We start from the raw sequence: 24,533 nt of genomic DNA, 5'->3' as shown, positions 1-24,533 counted from the left end.
CCAGCTAGCTACATGCATTCGCATGCAATATGTATGAGGATGTCCCATACGTAACATTATGTAATTGCCTAAATATATATATATATATATATATATATATATATATATATTTCTAATACTATATTTTCTTCTTTCTGTGGTATTTAACTTTTTTAAACAATTAATTAGAACTTCGCAGAAGGGCACTTGAATAACCTTAGAAATTTCAGAAAAAAAAACTAAAAAAATGACGTCAATTTGTTATGTATGGGACATCTCATGATCGGACACGAGCTAATTTGCATAATCATATGCATAATCCCTAAATTTTCATATCAAGTTAAACTATTTGATGAACTTCTTATGTCCACATATTAATCAAATATCATTTGCTTTCCTTTGAATGGATATGAATTTGTATATATGACCCATATGTAACGCTGTATTTCACATTAATGCAAATGAAGCCCTTGAAATTTGCATAAATTTACATGATATCATTTTTTTCCTCTACGGAAATCAAAACTTCAACTCATAAGCTTCAAAATGATACCAAACATGTCAATATTGAGCAAAGATGAAATTTTGCCTTCTGAGGGGACCTTATCTTGGACTTGCCCATATGTATAGATGGAGGCTATGTTTATGTTTCGTCCATTACATTGTCCTAGTCAATGCTATAACCAGCTTAAGTTCTTGATACATAGAGGCATAAATACACACACACACACACACACACACACACACAAACCAAACCCCAAGAACAAATGAAACAAGGAAAAGTAGAAATTAAAAAAACAAGGTCAAAGGTCAAAGAAGTCAAAGGTCAAAATTCTGTGTAGAAGTTTTGAAGCCCTCACCTAGTGCCATCACATAAAGCAATGGAATCGAAATCGGGTTAAATATGGCGAAGGAGTAGCATTTTGTAGCCAGTGTACAATATAGGTCAAAAATCGAGGTCAAAAGTCAAAGAAGTCAAAGGTCAAAATTCTGTGTAGAAGTTTTGAAGCCCTCACCTAGTGCCATCACATAAAGCAAACGGAATCAAAATCGGGTTAGAAATGGCGAAGGAGTAGCATTTTGTAGCAAAATGTACAATATAGGTCAGAAATCAAGGTCAAAGGTCAAAGAAGTCAAAGGTTAAAATTCTTTGTAGAAGTTTTGAAGCCCTAACCTAGAGCCATCTCATAAAGCAAACAGAATCGAAATCGGGTTAGAAATGGCGAAGGAGTAGCATTTTGTAGCCAATGTACAATATAGGTCAAAAATCAAGGTCAAAGGTCAAAGAAGTCAAAGGTCAAAATTCTGTGTAGAAGTTTTGAAGCCCTCACCTAGTGCCATCACATAAAGCAAACGGAATCGAAATTGGGTTAGAAATGGCGGAGTAGCATTTTGTAGCAAAATGTACAATATAGGTCAAAAATTAAGGTCACAGGTCAAAGAAGTCAAAGGTCAAAATTCTGTGTAGAAGTTTTGAAGCCCTCACCTGACACCTAGTGCCATCACATAAAGCAAACGGAATCGAAATCGGGTAAGAAATGGCGAAGGAGTAGCATTTTGTAGCAAAATGTACAAGATAGGTCAAAGGTCAAGGTCAAAGGTCACAACTGAAATTCTGTGTAGAAGTTTCAAAGCTCCCATGTAGTGCTATCATATAAAGCAAACAGAATCAAAATTGGCTGATAAATGACAGAGAAGTAGTAAATTGAAGATTTTGATCACACACGGACGCACAGACAGACACACAGACAGACACACAGACACACAGACACACACACGTACGGAGCTCGTTTCATAGTCCCCTGCTCGAACTCGTTCGGCGGGGACAATAATGTAAGGGATCATTAAGAAGCCCTCAGATAACTCGCCCCAGAACTTCGACTCTCATCGATGCATGGTTCATGAACGTGATTGGATGGATCCTGACGTAACGCGCCCTCAATGGGTTAGGTAGTAACGAAGTCACGTGAGTATCTCTGTCATAATTGGCTGGGTACACCTGGGATATCAATGTCACACACACACGAGAAAAAAAAATAACATCTGATATTATTGAGAAAGTTTTGACATGTGTGCTTCGAAGAAAACAAAATGTTGTTAACCAAATTTTACAAAGTCAATGCGAAATTTATTCTCACTGCAGTTGTAAAGGCAATTATAAAATGGGTTCAAGAATGTAGCCAATAGGAAGCGCTGAAATTAGTCACATGTGCTTTGGTTACTCAGTCCCATTGCACTGCGTGTTAAATCCTATTGCCGATCGTCTGTGCGCGCGGCGGCTCCTTTGAATTGCATGCATACGCGATGTCAATCCTGTAAACAACTTCTAGTTCGGGCTGCCGGCCGGCCGGCCGGCCTTTCTTCCCTTGTGCATAACATGTGTGGCGTACGTATACTCGACTATACGTACACTTTGTACAGTACAGTAGACCAAGCGTTGTGGGACCGGACGCGTACATGGAGTCACTTTGAAGGGCAAATCCAACGATTTAGCAGGTTAATTCTCACGCCGTTTTCAGAGTATGTTGTCTAGTAGGCCTTTATAAGGAGTCGATATCAAGTCTTTAAGGTAAAGGGTGCATATTCTATGTAAAATAAGTAAGTTTTCATGCGGGAACTTAAGTGTCCGGAAACCCAACCCCCATTATACTTATACTGTATGTGCGGGATTTCCGAGTGCGACGTGCGTAAATGTTTGGGACGAACATCTTCGGACGTCTTGACCCACAAAGGTACGTGAAAAACGCTGAAAAATGCTGTTAGTTTTCGAATTTTCGACCCATTTTATAAAACAAATGATGCACAGGATTGCTTCGTGGCTCTATCCTGTGCATCATTTGTATACTATATCATTCTCAGTGAAGAAACAGCATATATATATATATATATATATATATATACTTATATATATACATTTTCCCGGTGTTCTGTAGTTTGAGAGCTGCCGTAGTATCATAGTTGATCATCGTTCAAGTAATTTTGAGCATGATGGGAGTAAAAGTCATAAAAAGGCATCAATCATTGTGCAAGTCTGAACATTATTCTTACCTTGGGTCCATTGGACAGCGGGTCGATTGCAAAAATCCAGTCGATATCGTTCAAGGACGTGGAGATGTGAATGGATGTCGCCCACTGTTCAAAGCTTGTTCTGCCTTGAGTTATAACACCTGTGACCATGAACACTTCACCGAGGTCAATCTAATATACAATTGTTTGCAAAAAATACAAACGCAACAGAAATGCAACACAGGTTCAATAATGTGAGAATAATTTGAAATTGACCAAAAGTGTAACATGCTACGTCTTACTCATTACCAGAGCGTACCATGATATGGAAAGGATTACTGGTTTTTTTTTTCAATCTTAGATTTGTTCACTGAGGAAATATTATTTCAAAGCCTGTATGAAAGTAGTTTTACCCCCATTTGAATGATGTGATTGTTGACGGACATTGCGACATTTCTTATTATAATCATAATGAGAATGATTATGAATGTTTAGGTTGGATATATTGTTACTGTACATATGAATAAATGAAAAGGCTAGACGCTTGGAAGTTAAGTAATTCGTGACTCTATAGGTAAAGGATATTGGCTAAATGACAAATTGCCCTGCATCGGCGTAAATTAACATTGAATTAATCAATGTTTTATTGGTATTCATGTCAAAGGAAATCATGGGCATACATACTCGAGGAGGATTCGGACCTACGAACTCCTAATCACTGGACAGGCTTCTTACCTACTAGACCACCGAGCTTCCGCCCGACAGTCAGTGCTATAGTTCTAATCTTTATAGCATGCAGCTAGTATACTGCGTAATCGTTCAAATTGATGAAATTGTTGTTGTTGTCGACAATTCTACGCAAGAAGTTAATCATGGCTGTTAGGTATTGTACGTTTATTACTCAGAGGAGACAGATGTTATCTCATTTGTGTAGATTGATCGAACCGCCGAGGAACTTGCAAAAAAAAAAATACAGAATGACATTGCCTGTGTATGTGTATCCTCTCAGAAGAATGAACTTCTTTTAGAATGAAACTATATAACGTCTATAAGTAATTGGAAAGAATTGGAAAATGATAATTGAGACGTCATTGTACATGCTGTAATTTCTCAAAATATCTTTCCAAAATGTTTCTTTCTGACTGATCAGGGGAAATTCACATAGAACACACGTCAGAATTCCCCTTTCCTCATGAAAACTAACGTGCTGTTTTCCCCATAAATCATATATTATTATGTCAGGGATGATATTATGAGCTCTTGTATATCTTTTTGAAATTACATCTGGAAGATTGACGTCTTAGAAACAGGGCAAATAAAGAATAAATGAATGAATAAGAGAGCATTTGGTATACGTTTATGCACATAATCACACACACCCAGGCAAGAGCATATATATACATATATATATATATATATATATATATATATATATTGCATAGATATCATCTATTATTGTAAATAGGTAAGGGTATAATATGCGCTGTGATTGGTTAGATTGCATATGTGATCGTGCCAAAATAAGAGATCGTTTAAGAGGTATGGCAAATTTACTTGAAATTTCAAACTGTTTCAATTTTTCGAAATATAAACTCTCTAGATCTAGTATAAAACATTTTGTCTTTCACTTTATATACGTAATCATCAAGAAATAACATGAAAAACAGCGGTTTTAGAGAGGGTTTCCTAGCCAAAATCGGAAAACCACTTCCGATCAAATTTATGATAATGATATGCAGAGACGTCATAACTAGGAAATTGGGAGTTTTCGCTACACGACGGGAAGACCGAGAATACGCGGAAGCAATCACCTGTGGACAGTACCCGTACGCGGACTCCCGTCCCACAAACAGTTTTGCTTTCCTGTTAGAACGGAGGCGTGGGGACAAGATCGCTGATTGGCTGGCTGGGTGGCTGGTTCACTCCTGCCCAGCTGCATCGGGAACGAACGCTACTTTGGCCGAATACCGTACTCGTTTTCCCCAGGACGGGACGTTTCTCGGATTTGATCATGCGCAGAAGCAAATTTTGCACACGGCGCGCTCAAATACCGGCTGCGTCGTGCTTGCGAAAACTCCCTAATAACACAGCTGGCACGCATCGACCGAGCTAAATGTGTATACGAAGTACACTACCCATTCCAAATCGCACATGAAAAATGTTACGGGAAGGATTATTGTTTGGCAAATCAGTGCATTTTTATAGTGTGATATGTTCCGATTTCTACAATAGGTTTAGGAAATTAGAGTCTTCGAAAGGTACCAACATGCCAGTTTGATATGATGAGGCCTACTCTTCATCAAGAACTGTGCTGTTTCCTATCTTTATGACCAGGGCCGGCGGAGCATTGTCGAAAAAAAAGGGGGGGGGGGGTCACTTCCGGCTTTCATAAGCTAACAAGCAAAGCAAAAATAAGGTCTTCAGCTAATCTCTCCCCTTCCACTTCAGGGTGTTTTTAGTTGACAAGCAAAAAAAAAAAAAAAAAAATGCTTACCGCTCTCACACTTTCAGATCTCCATTTCTTTTAGTGTCACTTACGTACTTCCGGGCTAAAAAAAAAAAGGGGGGGGGGTGAGGCCCCAAAGCGATGACACTTTATGTATTCCTTTGTATCCACCCCCCCCCCCCCCCCCCCCCGGTTCCGCCGGCCATGATGACGTCTCTGCATAAAATTAGATGGTTAGCCGTTTTCAAATTTCGGCGAAGAAGCTCACTCTGAGACTGCTGTTATGTCTTGATAACTACGTGTGTAGAAGTGGAAGATGAAATGTTTTATAGGCCTACTAGATCTAGAGAGTTTATCTTTCAAAAATTGAAGCAATTTGAAAAAAAAATGCAATCCCTCTTTAAAGTGCACGGTCGTGCGCCATTACGAAACGCTTATATAGGTTTTCCCATCCATTTTCGCACTTTTGTCATTCAATTTCAAAATTTATTATTAAATTTCGTCCCGAGAAGCACGTGGAACGCAAATCCTAACTTCAATTTCGTCAATTGTCATTGTAATTCGTTTTTCGCCAAACATTTTCGAAGACAAAGCATTCAGAATCGTCGATTGTCATTCAAATTCGTCCCTCCCGCAGAATGTGAAAATCAAATTCGTCTTTGTTCACACAATTTCATGAATTTTTCATTCAAATTAGTCAGATGTTGTCGATTCTTTATTTTGATGGCGAACCAACTTTAAGCCGAGATATTTTTACTTTCTCTCGTAATTTGTATCGTTATACATTATTCTCTAACCATTTTCTTAGAAAATACACACGAAAACATGAGTGCCAACCAAAATTTATTGATGGATAAACGACAGTCGAAAGTCATATCCCAGGACAGTATTTCTGTGTCACATATTGAACTTTAACTCGTCATGTTCAGGTTTTCGCATCATAATCCATGAAGCAAACTTAAAATTTTGTACCCTGGAAAGCAGCAAACATAATTATGTTATCCGTTCTTTGACATTAAATAGGCGACAATTCTACACTTAAATTTTGTCTTTAAATCATGTTTGCCTAGAAATCGTTTGTCAGTGTTTTCGTTTGCGAGACAGTACGTCTGTTTGTATCAGTGTGTACCCGGATTGCTTGTGTGTCTGTATCTGTGGTTCTGTGTGTGTGTGGGGGGGGGGGGGGGGGGGGCACTTGTATGTATGTTAACTCCTGAATGTAAAATGTGAACGGTTACAGAAAAAAAATACATGAATGACTGGAAAATCACACCGGATAGAGATATGAGACGAATATGAATGAAAATTTAACGAAAATGATTGACAAAAGACGAAATCGATCCTGCTGTTATGAGTGCTGCGAGTGAGACTGACGAATTTGAACTGTAAATGTCGAAAATGTATGCCAAATTACTAAATTGAATGGACTTTATTTGAAAATGAACGACAAAAGACGAATTTGAAAGTAAGATTGGCCTAATCCCGACATCCTGCGACGAAATTGAAGTAAAAATTTGTGAAATTGAATGAAAAAAGTTTGGAAATGAATGGGAAAACCTATAGTATCCTTCGCACCGGGGGACGTTTTATACGGGACTAGCTTTTTGCAAAGGCAGCTTGCTATCAATTTCAGCACACACACACACACACACACACACTCACACACACACACACACACATACACACATGGACTAAATAAATGTTTCTTCCAACCCAGCTAACATTTGGACGTTTTCTGAACGTTCTTGAAACGTTCCAAGTTCGTTATTTGGACGTTTTGTCAAAACGTTTTCAGAACGTCTTTTTGTGGAAGGTTTTCGACGTATTCAAAACGTTTCAAAAACATTTGTTTAAACGTAAAAAAAAAACAATAAAAATACCTTTCGGAATTTTTAAGGACCTGCAGAAAACCTTTTGGACGTTACAGACGTCAGTAAAACCTTTTGAGAATATTCAAAACGTTCTGTGGACGTTCTGCGGACGTCCAGAAAACCTTTGAAGACCATCTTAAAAATTCAAAAATCGTCTTATGACACGTTCCAGAACGTTTAGAGAACCTTCCATATCCGTCATATCGGGTATTTAAAAAAAAAAAATATATATATATATTGTTATGAGATTATACAAGCACAATCTGGTTTTAATGTTATACTTAATCCCAATCCTATGGAATCCTATCCTAACCTGCTCCTAATGTCCTACCACCTATACCTACACTACATCCTATTCCCAATTGATGAATCTGTATCACATTCTTTTATATACCAGCAAAATTTTGTATTGCATGAAAACATGGTTACTAAAATTAAATCACACACACCTTGATTAGGCCTCTTAATTATGAAAATGCCTCTTCATAACACAATCTGAAATTGTGAATAACTGAACAATAACGTAGGTAAGTTTATTTATAACACAGAAACTTTGAACCCACCATTAATCTTTAGATTTCAATGTCTTTTTTTTTGTTTCCACTAGTTTTCAAATTTTATTTTTTCTTTATATTTGAATATTCATAAATAGGCATGAATATTCATGATAAAGAAACCAATGACGAACACGTAGTGGACCAAAGAAAAACGTTTTTCAAACATTCATTAAAGACGAAGTCGACGTAGCAGACCTAATCAAAACGTTTTGTAACGTCCATTGACATTTTTAAAATGTTTTCCAAAAAACCTTTGCTTTGCGGTAAATGCTAAGTCCCAACATTGACGTTGTATATATTTACGTTTTTAAAAACGTCCATTTTATACGAAGACGTACGGAACCTAAAAAACCCCCAAACCCCCAAACAAACAAACAAACAAACAAACAAACAAACAAACAAACAAACAAACAAAACGTTTAGGAAACGTTCTACAAACTTTATGTGTTGGGAATCAGGTCTTATATACCAATAGGGTAGCCTCTTCAGTGTTGCCACTGCGCTACCAGATAAGGCACTGCTTAACCAATTAATGCTTACTTTCAACCACCTGTCTTGATCATCTTCACTTGGTATCCACGATGCCATCTTAGGGTGCGAATTAGGTTGTTTGTCTAGTCTGCCATACTGCGCCAAATGAAGGTGATCAAGCGTGGACGAAGACGACATGCTAGAATCGGGAATCCGACCATCGCCGACACCAAGAGGGAGTCCCCGATCGAGTGGACAGAGCTCGCTGTGGTGATCGATGTCGGCTAGAATTAGAAACCATTGTGACAAGACTATAGTGTCCAATAAAACAACATGGTTCTAATGCTGGCACTATCTCAAGTTAGCGAGTGGCTTATACACAATCGAACATTCGCTTTCATATTAAAATGCGTACACATACTTTGATACCACAGACAAAGTGACACACAGAGACTCACTTTTCAAAACACACCTGCATGCCATATAATATCGATGCGCGTTAGCTAACGTTTGCTCCAGAGTATATAAAATGCCGTACAAATACAGTGCTGTATTTCAAATCGATTCTGTCTTCACAAGGCAATTAGAGAAATTGTTTGCAAGTTCAGATATTGTGTATGATGTGTGCGTGTGTGTGTATGTGTGTGTGTGTGTGAGTGTGTGTGTGTGTGTGTGTGTGTGTGCCGGCAGTCTCTTCTGTTTGCCCAAATATTTTTTATACGTGTACTTTGGAGACTATAATATGGGATGCCCTAGTTAAGTGAACCATGTCTTGTACCTCCCATATTTGCAATACAGTCGTGTCAAAAATGGAGATAAGTATGTCAGTGTGTGTATGTGTGTATGTGTGTCCGTGCCTTCTCCGTTCATTAACTGGGCTGGTTTCCCTGTTGGCCTACATGCAAAACACAAATCATACACACAGACTGTGAAACTCAATGATGCGGTGCTGTCACAATCAATATACACAGTATATGTACATGTCTTTGTCCGTAAAAACAACAACAACAACAACAACAACAACAACAACAAAAACAACAACAACCCCCAAACAAAAATAAACACCCCAAAAAGAACGTGTCACAAGAAATACAAGTTGTATACCAGGTCCATGATCCTATTCTGGACACATGACAAGTAATGGCACACTTCAAATATTATATCAGTGAACGAGTTACTATGATATTATTATATCCATTAATTCAATCAATTCAATTCAATCATAGTTTATTTCCAATCAACGAAAATCAAAAACATAGTACAATGTATACATGTCATTAAATGATATTGTTCAAACGCTTGCATTATAAGATATGTACAACAATTTTTGATGATTGACAATACTGTACTATCAGACAACAATCTATTTGATAATCGTACATTTCCTCAGTCTACATATTTCATTTTTAGTGTTTGAATTGTCCTTTTTTTTTTAGATAATGAAGATTTTAAGCGTCAATAATGATTAAAAAAATCTTTATATCTATCCATGATACATAATTATTACATTACAGAGTCTCACATATTTACAAATTACAATTGCGTGTTTGGTACTGGTTTGATGGAATGTCGTTAGTCTTTGGTTTGATTAATTTTTCAATTGGCCTTTCTTACACTGTCTAATATCATACGATATATTCAGAATATATACACAAAACATATGGTCAAGGCTCGATATTAGCGGGGACCCGGCATTCCAGGATAACATAAATATATTTAGGGCACATTTTAAGAAATTATACGGTTTGGTGGCCCGACGGGTTGACGCGGAATTTGTTAATGTGTACCTCGATTTTGTGTATTTGTGTCATTTCGAATATGCTCAGTGTTTAATGACTGCACGTATTTTTGCTAGGGTTATTTTACGGCCGAATTTAGTCAGACTGATTTCCTTTTCTCACTGCTAAAATTTCTCTACCCAATAGTAGAGTTTGTTTGGTCACGTATCTTTGTTCTTTGTTTTCGGACCATCAAAAATAGAAACTTAGTGATATTTGTGGCCCGATAGTAGGTTTACATGTCTTAAAAGCAAGTATATTTACCGATAGTATCTTGCAAAGGCTCATACCCGATCAGCTCCAGTCTGAGACATATGTGAACATAGTAGGTATTTGGATGGAGTCGAATGGAACTTGCTGATATGGCTCTCCTGAAGTAGTGCCTTACCTCACTCGTCATATCATAATTAGCTGGGAAAACCTTTGAGGGAAGAATATTATGCAGACGATTGTTTAAAAAAACAACACCAAAACCCAATGTTCAAACTATCACAAAAATGCATGTTCACACGAACGTAAATAATCGATACTTTCAGAATCATTAATACCAAATCTATGAATTAATATAAAGTGACATTCATTCCATTTTAGTATGGCATAATTGGAAATACATGATCCCCCCTCAATCGTTACCATGGCAACAAAAGAAGATGTCAGATTTCTAAAGTGCTCAATATCCAAATCTGCTTAGAATAATATGTCAGTTACATGTGTGCCGAATTTGGTGCTCTAAGACAGATTTGACCATTTTTTCGTTTTTATTACGCTGCTGGAACATTGACAATGCTTCAATGGGGAAGTGAAAACAAGGAAGTTTGACAAGATGTAATGAATAGTGCCTGAGAAGCATTTCGAGAATTTCGTTTCGCAATTGACCTTTTTAAAGTGGAAACAGAAAGAACTGTCTAGCGGTGTAGGGTAATTCGATAACCACAGCGAAAAGACCGCTCGAATTAACGTGGGTCCTGCTGTATGTGAAAAATCGCCATTACAGTCTGAAGTAATTTCATCATCCATGCTCATGTCAACATGCAGGTCTATTATGTACATGAGTCGTTGAAGGTTTTGACTATGTCTCCACTGTTCAGGATGTAGCTAAGATAATTTTCAATGAGAGTAAAGGAGGTCAAAATCCAAATGGGATACCAAGGAAATAGCATTATTGCGGCTTCTGTCACCACATATTTCATACTCCTTTCATCGCTGTTCATTTTGTCACGGCTGGTGACAACTTCCCACCTCCTACAAGTGCACACAGTGCATTATGAGGACTTCGCGCGAGTGAGTGGCGACATTTTTTTTTTATTCATGTTCCATATTGCACATTTCATACAAGTTATATAGACCTCTATTCCATTTGATTTTGAAAAAGAAATGTTTTTAACACAATGGTCAGTTTGAACCAAAATTGCACAAATGCATAAGGACGTATTTGGTGTGTAATATGAGGAACCCACTAAAAAGCAAAGCTTGTAGGATGTGGATTCCAAAAATGTAACAGGCTTTTAGTACAGTATATCAATTTCAAAAGTGACGTAACATGCAAAAATACAAGATATCGAGAATATTATAAAGTTTACGGAATGCACAAAGCATAGTATTATGTTTTTGACTAAACCTATGGTATAAATGCTAAAAAAGTAGAAAGTTAATCAAACTACTGAAGTCATCCGAGCGAGGCATCATTTGAGTATGCAGACATTTTCAAATGGTTACGGCAAAATAATTAAACATAGGATTTTAGAAAATGGGCTTTGAGATTTTGCTTAAAGGAACTTAAAGAACTTGATTGCAACCGAACCGAAATCTAACTCATTCCAGAAAGAAGGGCCGGTCGATGTTATTGTTATTATTGTTATTATGCCGGTCGATGTTATTATTACATAAACCTCGATTTGGCCATTAAAATTCATCCATCCTCATTAACTTTTTTTTTAAAATTTAAAATAATTTTCTCCTCATGATATATTATGTCTTTGATCGCTGTACGTTAATCCTCTGATTATGTATACTGTCTATGTACGCTTTTGGTTTCAGAGACATCAGACTCACCTTGACGCTGCCTGTGAAAGGATCCATGTATTCTGTCCAAACCATGTTGTCTATGCTGGACGATATTTTATATGACAAGATGGCTAGTCATACTGCTAGTCGTCCACATTCAGCTATACTAAGCTTGTCTCCCATGGGGTCCGAGTACATACAACTGGACCCCATGGGAGACAATTTATTCTATTAGTTGATATCTTATATCTATGATAGATCGGCAGATATGGTTAGTATATAGCATAAAACATCTACGTATATTATATATACATACTTATATAAGTTTTTATGTATGTATATGGGTGGTGTGTATGTCTGTGTGGATATGTGAGGGTACGGTCATGTAGTCTTTATGTATACTTATTATAGTCTTTTTTTATAACTATACACAAAAGTACATGATGCATTTTTACATTTAGGCCTACGTATCACAATGAATACGGTGAAGTGTTCCGCCCAGAGTACATAGGCTACATCTGGACCCCATGGGAGACCATCTAGTACAGCTGAATGTGGGCGATCAGCCATCTTGTCAGATGAAAACTGAGAACAAACAAACAAACAGACACGCAGATGCTATACTCCATGTGGTGAAACGTCTCACCTGAACAACACACGATACCGATGGTAGCGTCTACGTCATAGTTCGTCTCTTCGCCAATCCAGCAGTCAGTGATATTTGTGGCGTTCGTTGGGCAACTGACCACACCCACTTTGGCGTACGCATCATGTGACGATTCGCCGTAGAGGCTTCCATTGACTGTTGCGTAGGCTCCCTGGAATCCGAGGTACTGGCAGACCAGACGAGATGCATTTGCCGTCCACCCATTTTGGTGTATATATCTAAATTTGTCTGGGTTGTAGCGGGGGGCTAGGGCCATTCTCCCTTCAGCGCTCTTTCCTCCAATGATTCTGACACTTTTGACGAAAGTAGCTGAGAGAAACGATCATGAAACCTAAGAAAATCCTTCCAATGAAAATATAGTTTCTAGACTGCAGACATTAAAACGAAAGCAACATCTCCACCCATACATCTATTAGGTTATACGAATGGAAACGAATACATGATTGCAGTTAAACTAATGGAGCCTGGAATACATACCCATCAGTTTTTAATCAAACTTGAGTTTAATTAGAAAAGAAAAACATATTGGTGAAATTAGTCTATCAGGATGATAGAATCTACCTCATCGAATAATCTTTTGAGATCGAAAAGACTACAAGAACATGAAGAACACATCGTAAAGAAAAGACATCAAGTATTCTGCAGAAATTCTGTTTCCCACCTATTTCACATCGTGGACCTCGCACACCATCGCGACACGTGCAGTTGAAACCCTCATCCGTCTCAGTACACTGGGACTGGTGAAGACACGGGTCAGACAGACAGGCTGTTTCAACGAGAGATGCGAGAGAGTATGGTAGATAAATTTGATTTGATTTAATTCATTGATTCCTGTATTATCATTGTACATGGACATACATGTAAATATATATATATATATTCATACATTGTTGGACCCATATATTAACGTCACTTGTTAACAAAATATTTCTTTTTCTTCATTGCCTTTACACAATGTGCAGCAAAAACGTTTCAGCAATACAACCGTACAATGAATAATACATTAGGGCTACAGCTTTAGCGTGCATGGCTTGATTTACGTGCAGCCCTCGTACATAATACACATAGAAAAAATGGGAAGGAGAGTGACTTGCGTAGAGATAGGATAGTAGAAAGGAGAAAGGGAAAGGAGAGGTCTGTCTGCTTTCACTAAAGGCTTACACAAAATCATTTCACCTGGATCACCGATCAGTAGGCCTATAAAGGCATGACAAAATATTTTTCACCGAAGTACAGACTGATGAACAGTTACAGTTCATGGTTGGTTACATGATTACATAGTAGATGAAATGCGGCGATATTTCTAGGAAGGAATTTCGTGTATTTTACATTAACAATGACAACGAAATTACTGATATCGGGAGAGTAACATTGTTTCCATAGCTTTCCTAAAAGAATACATGGAATAAATGTGTAAACATAGTATGCCTTTGAGTTACAAGGTAAATTAAACTTATTCAAGTTTCTTTACTTAATTGTCTTGCATATCCTTCCCTCAAACTTTATCAACAACAATTAATTAGAGAAGCAAAGAAAATACTCCTCTTCATTGAAACAATAGTGATAACTCATACTAGTCTCTGTTGTTCCTGTGTTCATTTCAACCAGCTTGTTGTGATATCAGAAAGTTGTTTGACGCAAAAAAAGAAAACACCTTGGATTTTTCAGACTCGGATAAGCAGCGCATATACAGGAAGCTTATACGTTGTAAGTTTATGTTAGGTTAGTTGTGTATTTAATTTTTAATTCTCATGAAATTGTATCACTTACTTACTTTTCCTTATAATCCAATTCCAGGAATATATGGAAAAAAATTCTGGAATATATCAATATTATCAACAGGAGGGTGACTACGGCTTCATATTGATGATAAGCTATGGGTAAGGATAATGTGCAAATGCACAAATGCACAGCTCGTCAATGAGGACTGGTATTGTACCACACCTATCGATAGAGACTCTACGTATGTTTAAATTCAGATGTATGAACCTACCTGGTTTTGTGCAGACGTATCTTTTCACGTCTTTTGGGATATTCATTTCAGGCGGCAGTTGTGGTAGAGTGTATGCGTTTGCCTTTATGGGCTTAGGTATGTACTGAATAACGGAACCATCATCTGACAGCACAGAAGGGCACGGGGCTTTGGTGAGGTGGGGGCACGTTTCGGGATCTTGTGATGCTGTCAAAAGGTAATGAATTGATAATGAATTAGTGATCAATTAATAAGGAAGAAATGTAACATGAACATTCTGTACGAAAAAAAAAAATCTTTAATCGTAAATCTTTTTTTAAAGAAACACCGCACTACAATGAGAGAGGGAAAATTAGATTAAAAAGAAAAATTATCAGTAAAAGTTAGCCTAGCGTATGGGAATAATAGAAAGACATGGGATGTGTCAAATAACGCTCAGGGGGAAAAGTGCAATGAAGAAAACAACTATTAAATCTTGTAAGTGTGATTAAAAAAACAGTAGTAGATAAGAAAAGAGGCGAGTAATTCATTGAATACATCCATTCTGTTTTTGATGATTCAGACGAGAATGATTATCTCCAATTTCCAATTTCCAATTTTCAATCTCCATCCCCATTTATAAGAGAGAAGATCCATCAATGGTGAAAAATTACAGACCCATCTCATAGTTACCTGCAATATCGAAAATTTTTAGAAAAAGTAGTTAATAGGCGTCTCTCCTCGTTCATGATTGAAAATGACATATTAAATGTGAATCAGTTTGGTTTTAGGAAAGGATTTTCTACTGATTATGCTATAATCAAATCTGTTGGTAATATTATTGATGCGCTTACTAAAAAGGAGCATATAATTGGAGTCTTTATAGATCTTAGTAAAGCATTCGACAATATTGATCATGACATTTTACTTGAAAAATTACATAATTATGGCGTGAGAAGGATTACTTTGTCGTGGTTCAGAAGTTATCTAAGTCATCGAAAACAATATGTTGCATTTAAATCCAGTCACTCATCATATAACGTGTCATGTGGTGTCCCTCAGGGATCTATCCTCTGGCCCCTACTTTTTTGATTTATATTAATGATATTATCAATTCCTCTCCTCGTTTAAAGTTTAAACTTCATCTTATTTGCAGACGACACCAACGTTTTTTATTCCCACAAGGATATTGTAACACTGGTTGATACATTAAATATGGAATCAAATAATATTTCGAAATGGTTTAGAAGTAACAAGCTTTCATTGAGCATTGATAAAACATGTTTTATACATTTTCATACCCTTCAATCCCAACCCAACCTTCCTCAAAGTATTTCTATTGATGATATAAACATTGCTAAGAAACATTCAACCAAGTTCCTAGGAGTGACCCTAGATAGCAATCTAACTTACTCATGTCCTCAATGTACTCATGTCCAGAATATTACAACAGCAATATCTAAAACAACTGGCGTTTTAAGGAGAATAAAATATTCAATTAATGATCAAACTTTAATAATGTTTTATAACACCTTATTTCTACCATATGTAATGTACTGCAATATTGTATGAGGCAACTGTAGCAAAACCGAATTGATCAAAATTTTTCTTCTCCAAAAAAAAAAAGGATCTTCGTATATGCACACATTCAATTTTTTTTGGCTCACACTGATCCCATATTTTATCGCCTAAAAATTCTAAAGGCCTATGATATACTTTTATACCTAACTGCTATATTTATGTATAAACATATTCGAAATTTATTACCATTTTTCCATAATGCCCTAGTAACTAATGACCATATTCACCCATACCCCACCCGTCGTTCCCATGATTTTCATTTAAGTAATCTAAAGCTTTTACTTGCTCAAATGTCGATTAGACATCACGGTCCGGATAACTGGAACACTCTTCCTGAGGAGTTGAAACAGTGTGCCTCCTTGTTTTCATTCAAAGCAAACTTACAGAAGCATATTTCATTACAGTATACTTCAAATACGAATTAAGCACGAATGATTTATAGGCCTATGACTCATGTTGGTCTCCCGATAGCAACATCGCATGTCGTTCCCTCTTCAAACCAATTCTATTATTATAAATTCCAGCCTATCTGCCCTTGTGCACTTTCAAGCTGCACTTGCACGCACTTTCACCACCATCACACAGAGTTTATTTTCCCCTGCTATCTTCGCAGCAGAATTTGTATTGTTACGAATCTAGTACGTCCCTACCTTTTCCTCGGGCCGGCCATCTTTCAAGCAATGCTTACAATGGCGGCCCTCTGTATTATCGCTTCTTAAATATAATATTGTTACTGTAATCCCTGCTGCATAGACATGCACACTGTAATATCATATCATTAATTTCCCTTTATATCGTTGTTTATGCAAGTCAAACGACTCTGTTTTAGATATACTTTGTATTGTTTCCCATGTTCATGATTATATGTAATTTATGTATATTGATTTGCAGAAAATAAAGTATCTATCAAACAAACAAACAACATGTTAAAAAAGTTAAGCCAACGGCATTCTTTAAACCGAATACTAGTAAGCAAATAATTGATATTACTTGATTTTCAGAATGATGCAAATGCTGAAATGTGATGTGAGAATTGTTAAAAGAGCTATCCACTTAATATGCAAACCCTCAAGTGCAATATTTTAACAGTGTACGGAGTCTGGTATATTTCCCGAAAGACTGAAGATAGCTAGAGTTGTTGGAGTTCTTAAGTGGTGTCCTCCTGACGTATTGACATATTATCACCAAATATCGGTTCTATCTGTTTTCTCCAAAGTTTAGGGGAAATGCATTTCATCTATAGGCTTGTTTATTTTCTTACAAAGTGCAACATCATAAAGAAAATCAGCATGGATTAAGAGCGGGGCACTCCACATCTTCTGCTTTATTGATTGATTTTATCCACAAGGTGAACTGTGTAATAGACAGCAGGACAATTTTACTGGGCTTATTTTTCGACAACAGTAAAACATTTAATACGCTTTTTATCATGAGATCATTTTAGCTCCAAAATTAAGTCAATTGCAGAATTCGCGCTGTTACTATAAAACTGAAAAAAAAAAGATCGTAAGCAATCTGTATTCATTCCAATGTATCGGAATATAGACTCATAAAAGAATAAATGAGAATGTTTCTGATGATTGAATATGTCGTTTATTCATAGATGACACGAGCTTTTCTATTCTCATGATAATGTGTTTCTGCAAAAGCTTTTTTTTTTAAAGAATTGCAATCAGTTACAACCTTGCTACAAACAAACGAATTATTGATATAAATTATCAAGAACTAATATTATAGTTTACAAAACAAAATGTAACACTGACAGCGAATCTATTAACATTCGTGATCCCCGAATTAGAGAGGTTGTAGACACTAAATCAAATTGGTCAAATCAAATTAATTTTGTATTGAAGTGATTTGAGTGATTTTCGCTTACCTCTATTTCACTTCATTTCATTAACAATTTATTCTAATCTGTCTATCATCTATTACCATTTCTTACCATGGTGACTTAGTAATTGTAAATCTTTGAATACTTCAAAATCTAGCTTTTGAAAAGATATTCTCTTCAATAATCATTCTGATACTTATTATTGTTAAGAGTACTTTTTATCCCTTATGTTATGAGACATCTTTTATTCTATTTGTTTGTCATTGTGTGTTTTGACTGTCTTTGCTATGCCTTGTAATTATTACTTTATATGCCTTTAAACGCATATAAATTTTGAAATTGAATGAAAATTTTATAGGTTAGTCGTAAATAAGGGTCTTTTTATTTCTGGCTGCTGTCTATTTTGCTGTTTTTTACTGTTCGCCTAATATGTTTGTAATTATATAATAAAGTCGATGTCTTGCTTTTTTATTTTTAGATGTTTCTTACTTTGGTGAAATTAAGATCATGAAACTTTAACATTATTGATATGTCAATATGACAAAACACGAATGATGTATTTTTATGTCCGCGAAAAGTGAGGTGTCATTCAACAATACCTTGAATGTCTTTAAGACTAGTTTAGTCTAAATGGAAACAAAAGATTAGAATCCTTCTTGATACTAAACTAACGGAAGGATTTTATCCTCGTGACATTATGGGATATCCGGTGCTTCTGCTCATATTCAGAAGGGCTGGAATCAATGTCCCATACTGAGTGACGTGGTGCAAGAGGCCAGATAAACCTGTTAAAAGGTGATCTCCTCTTTCAATATTATATAAAGGGATACAAGTGTGCGCTCATGATAATAACTTGTAATATTTATAATACAGTGTAGTAAGTTTATAAATTTTTATGTACATAATCTTACTCAGGTGTTCCTACTGAGAAAAAGAAAATCGTTCATTATTTTTAGAGGTAATGCTAAATTATGGCTTTTGTGTATAAAAACGGCACAAATTACGATAAAAAACATTTGCAAAAAATGATTATGACCTAAGAAAACGTGTCGAATATGGCTTGTTAGCATAAATGAAAGAAATACGTAGCTTTTCAAATGTGACCTGAACACAATTGGAGGGGAATGAAACTCAAATGTGCTGGTACATTGAGTGTATGCGCCAATATAACTATGTAGAAAACTCCAACATTCCACAAAATGAATTTCAAATTATCACACTTCACATAAGCCCGTGAACTGATTCAAATGTGCTATCACTTCCTTGATCTTTTCACATTGTCGATATGTAACCACGCTTTATATGTACAATGTAGTGATAGCCTACATAATGTTCAACTTCACATTACAGAATCACATCACACAAATCTTTACATAAACATTGAGTGCATTGTCATATGCAGATATGGGTCAAGGACTGTTTCAGCAACATCAGATCCAACTAATCTTATCCATCTATCAAATATATAGAAAAAAATCAAATCACAATTTCATTTTGTTTTCATAGTATATATTATCATGAAATAATCCACAGCTTGTGTGGTCAACGTAGAATGGAACAGTATACTCTTATTTTGTTTTATAGCTCTGATATTATTGCTATAAATCTATAGTAATCATGGTAATTAAGGACTGATAGATGGGGGTCATCCCACGAGACAGTCATACGGTCCATGAATGTGCTGTTCCGAGAACCAGAACTGCATGGATTAAAAATGAATCCATGAAAGCAAATACCAGACTGTGTTTGTTAAACTTTAAAACCATGGTAATAGACATTGTTCTGAAGCACTACTCCTCCGTAGCATATATAATATAATCTCTAAATGAATCACGTCAAAGGCTTTCATTATATAAGGAAACATTAACCTAATTTGCCGGTCTGATATAAATTGTTTGCAGCCAAAGTCCATCCTATCTGTGATTTTTAGGACAGCAGCAACTGCGGAATATCTGGCAAGAAAATCAAAAGTACTCTTGAGCTGTTGAAGTATATTGTACTTTTTCACGATTGACATTTTTGTTTTTGTCTTTCTTTCGGTTTTTATGTAGTGATTTAGAGCAAAAAAAAGGTCTGATTTAAAGCATAATGCAAAATTAGCATATTTTGTTAGCATAAATGATTTTTTTTTTTTGGGGGGGGGGGATCAACTCTACAGTATTGTAGATTACATGGCAGACAATGTTTAAATTTCTCTTCAAAACTGCATGCCCTCTCTGAATTTAACATCTCTATAGGATAGCACACCCCACAACACCGCAAGCTGTTCTTAGGATACCCTTAATACGTGTGTATGTGTACAAGACTTTATGTGAAAGTGCCTTTATCTAGAGATCATCTAACTGGAAACTCATGGTTCAAACAAATCCGTTTATTTTCTTCATTAATTTCTTTCATTTATGCAAATTGAAGGATAAGATTTGAGAAAAAAAAAAACTACATTTACCTGGTGCAAATTTCCTCCTGGACTATAGCATTCCTCCAGGTTGAAGATAAACATCTCATTATCAAAAAGGGTTTTTAGGATAAGGGTTTTGTTTTTTCCTTGTTGGAGATACAGAGAGTGACCACTCACCCCAAGGACCATTAGACATTTGTACCACATTAGACATTTGTACCACAATTGTACCACATTAGACATTTGTACCATTAGACATTTGTACCACATTAGACATTTGTACCACAACAGGCAGTACCTTTGTTGTTGTTGTTGGGTTTTTTTTTTGCCTAAACTGGCAAATCTATTATTTGTGATCCTGCACAACAAAACAAACAAAAAATCGCCAGATATGGATTTGAGATTCTAAAAGAGCAGACTCTAAGATTTAAAATGATGTATAACTCAATTCAAATGGACACTCCTAACCTATCTAAATATTGGGAAGAAAGCGCTCACTCTGGAAAAGTGCGAACCGAGAAAAGTGGCTCTGAAGTACAAGGTCTATCTGTCTAGTCAAGCGCTTAATCTTTACCAAACCGTGCTAGCTGTGAATGGGAATGGGAATGGGACAAAAAAACAGGATGTAAACCACTGGAGCAATAACAATAAAGGGATTATCAGATTAAATTGAAATTGAGCACACTCTATTAACACATTCTGTTCACGATTAATGCCAACTTCCAAAGCAGTAGCATTATCCTTTCAAAAGTTATCAGACTCCAAAGTGAAGAGTGTGCAAAGGGTTATCAAGAAATGAAAAGGGGCCTCTAAGACATACCTGATCTCATAACTCTACAAAAAAGGGTTGTAGAAAAACTGCTGAAAATGTTTTTCCCCATTCATTTTATGATCCCAAACTCAAGAAAAATGTAGAAGAAGAATAGCTCTTTCAGAAAATATGGAAAACTCAAAATTGACTTGGTTGACCCGTTTCACCTTTCTTGAGTCCTCACTTGAAATCAAGGGGTGAGACTTTTTGTTCGTTTTGTGATGCACGGTCACATTTGTCCCTTTCAGACGGAGCAACAAATCGCTGTCCCCTCCCCTTGTTTTCTTTTTTTTTTCCAAGCTAAACGAAGCTATTGTAATTATCTGATTATTGTTGTAATACTTCATGAACACATTTGCGCTATGGTAAGTGATGCATTATGGCATAACTGTGAAAATTACAATGGGATGATGACGACAACAACAACAACAACGACAACAGCAGAAAATTAATGAAACTGAGGATGGTGGAAATAAGTTTCATGGTTACTCGCTGTACGTAAAAACCGACAGTCAATTAAGGAGATCACTTTGATATCTACAGTCTAACGAGAGCTCTGGTAATGATTCAGTACCTCTCTCAATGTGATTAATTTTCTTTTGTTCTGTTTGTTTTTAGTACCACCGGTGCATGTCAGTATTGTGCACTTTCAGTAATATACAAAAATGAGCAGCTTCCATGAAGTTCTTTATTACAAAGGCATAACACATGCAGGCAACTCCCTTTATAACTACATCCTCGAGACCGAAAATTATCTTTAGTTATACATGTAATGCATTGATCTTTCGTTGTAGCCAAACATAGACTGGAATAGATATGAAATGATAATTATCAGACCTGAAGTTTTACTTCGTTATAATTGTAGAGTTCAGCTATAACCATGTTCGTTATAACAGGAGTGCCATGCATAATGATCATTTCTATGCTCGTACAATGATTTTACATGCGCCATGTCTTCAGTGCGGATACATTCAGGTGTCATGCTGAATCAATCATTTTTTTCCCCTTCATTTCGAGACTTTGGACAGCATGCTTGCCCGAATGTCAAACCTGGGCTTGCTGAGCAATCATTTGCTAAATTCTCCTAAATTCTCCTAAATTCTCGTAGAGCAGTGAATCACACAAAAAAAATTTAATGGGATCAGCATTGATTTTTTTCTCATCTCTTATATGACATTTGCTTATTTCTTATGGACTACTATGTCATATAGAAGAGAAAACATAATCATAACTACTCTTAGAAATATGCCACTAAAGACAATAATGTGATGTATTCAATCCGTGACTGACAAGATTGGTCATTGTCACCAAAGAACAGATTGCTGTCAAAGGATAGATATATGAAACTGAACTGAATTGATTTTAGAGAGAGAGAGAGAGAGAGAGAGAGAGAGGGGGGGGGGGGATGAGAGAATCACAAGTGCCAGGATTCGAGTCTGTTATTTTGCGGCCAGCTGCATGAATGTACATGTTCTACCCATATTAAAGACAACGCATTACCACCATCTCCCTAAATACAGCGAATCCTAAATCAAATCCAAGGTTTAATGTCAGCCACATTAATAGACGTAATTCTGTCGTCTAGATAGCAAAGCAATAGAAGGAATACTCGTGAAGTATGTGCTATTGTGTAACTTATCTAGCTTTCTTAGATCTGTACGGATATGAGAAGATATGAGAAAGAACTTGTGTAGAAATAAAAAGTAATCAGTGATGTCACACAGAATACCTTATAAACGAAAAAAAAAAAAACAAAAAGGCATACGTACCTGAAAATTGCCACAGTAGGAATGAAAGCCAAATGGAGACCAAAACTCCCTGGAACAAAATCTAAATCAAGAGACATTTATATTTCCTTAAACAAATGCAACAAAATTAACGATATATTTTGTTGTTGTTGTTGTTGTTCACTAATTACAAAAGTAATGTGAACAACATAGCAGCGTATATAAGATTATGTTGTCCGAAATCATCATGTCTTTTTAAATAAGTTGATGCAAAAAGTGTCCCGACTCACACTTTCCAATTAAACAGGTTATTTTGCTTGAAGCAGACAGAGAAGCATTGGTACAGGTGGTAGCAGTATCAGTATAATTCCACACATTAAAGACCTTGGGTGGTGTATAGACGAGTAGTTAGGAATATCACAAATCAAATGCGTCTATTGAACCAAATGGCTGAAAAATAAAAAGGCGAGGAATTAAAAAACTTAAAACAAATTATTTCTTTTTTTTTAATGTTAGGTCTACTATAACTCTATAGCTTCAAAGCAAGGACATTGTCTTTGGCCTATAAGAACCATTAAATTGGGAACCGATGGCAAGTCGTCTATCATCTGCCCTATTCACACAATCATCTGCCCTATTCACACAAACACCAAAGAATTACCTAATTAAGTTATTTAATTGATATGGAGTCATCTTCAGCATTTGGTTTATATAAGGGCTTAGGTTTATACACCTTCGCCTGTTACCGTTGAACTGTAGGCCTATTGTTATATGACCAACGTTCAGTCTGTACGGCAGATCCATCTAATCATGTCTTCTGAAACAGACTTTAGAACCCATCTAAACATCTGACGCGTTTCAGGCAAACTATTCTGGGGCAGTGAAGTTAATGAAAAAATATATCATATTGTTAAAATGTCAAATGATTTTTGAAGGAAGGAGTTCGCATGGTGGTGTACATAGCATATGCTCGGTTTTCGGTTCACCATGTGTGAGTCCCTAAACGGACTGTTGAAACGGAGGACTCAACGTTTCGGACAGTTGACTGTCCGTCCTTTCCTTGCTCTTCCAACCCTCTCTGGTTAACAGTCCTTTTCAGGACTACACTCACTCCAAAAAGAATACTGTCGCTCAATTTCTTGCTTCTTCTCCTACCTTCTCATTCCTCCTTTCATTCTAACAGTCCTTTTAAGGACCACACATGGTGAACCGAAAACCGGGCATATGCTGTGTTAAAATGTCATACTGGTATAGCTCTAATATCCTTGGATGAAAAACAATTCATTCTTATTTACACTCATTTTTCTTCTTTGTTTTAACCCAACAGATTGTGCTGCTAGAAATAGAGACATAGGTGGTTGTTACCCGAGTTTGATCACCGCAAGACTCCCTACTCTGCGGGTTTAATCTTTGATTCCAATACCCAGAGGCTTCGGCTTTACTGCCCTTCTATGC

The 24,533-nt window shown here is 36.4% G+C and overlaps 1 protein-coding gene across 1 annotated transcript; it reads right to left on the bottom strand.

Annotated features, from left to right (window-relative positions):
• Positions 1 to 1,834: 1,834 nt before the first annotated feature.
• Positions 1,835 to 13,035, bottom strand: LOC139742766 (lactadherin-like). The gene is made up of 4 exons (XM_071653286.1): positions 12,759 to 13,035; positions 8,400 to 8,614; positions 3,028 to 3,177; positions 1,835 to 1,978 (listed from the first exon to the last, which is right to left on the bottom strand). The coding sequence occupies exons 1-4, from the start codon at positions 13,033 to 13,035 to the stop codon at positions 1,835 to 1,837; spliced, it is 786 nt and encodes a 261-aa protein (XP_071509387.1).
• Positions 13,036 to 24,533: the final 11,498 nt, after the last annotated feature.

The sequence above is a fragment of the Diadema antillarum genome, unplaced genomic scaffold (assembly GCF_040938485.1).
Source record: "Diadema antillarum isolate AM-2024a unplaced genomic scaffold, OU_Dant_1.0 seq00001019_RagTag, whole genome shotgun sequence".
Lineage (NCBI taxonomy): Eukaryota > Metazoa > Echinodermata > Echinoidea > Diadematoida > Diadematidae > Diadema > Diadema antillarum.
The sequence above is the reverse complement of the archived record's forward strand: the minus strand, read 5'-3'. Positions and strand labels throughout refer to the sequence as shown.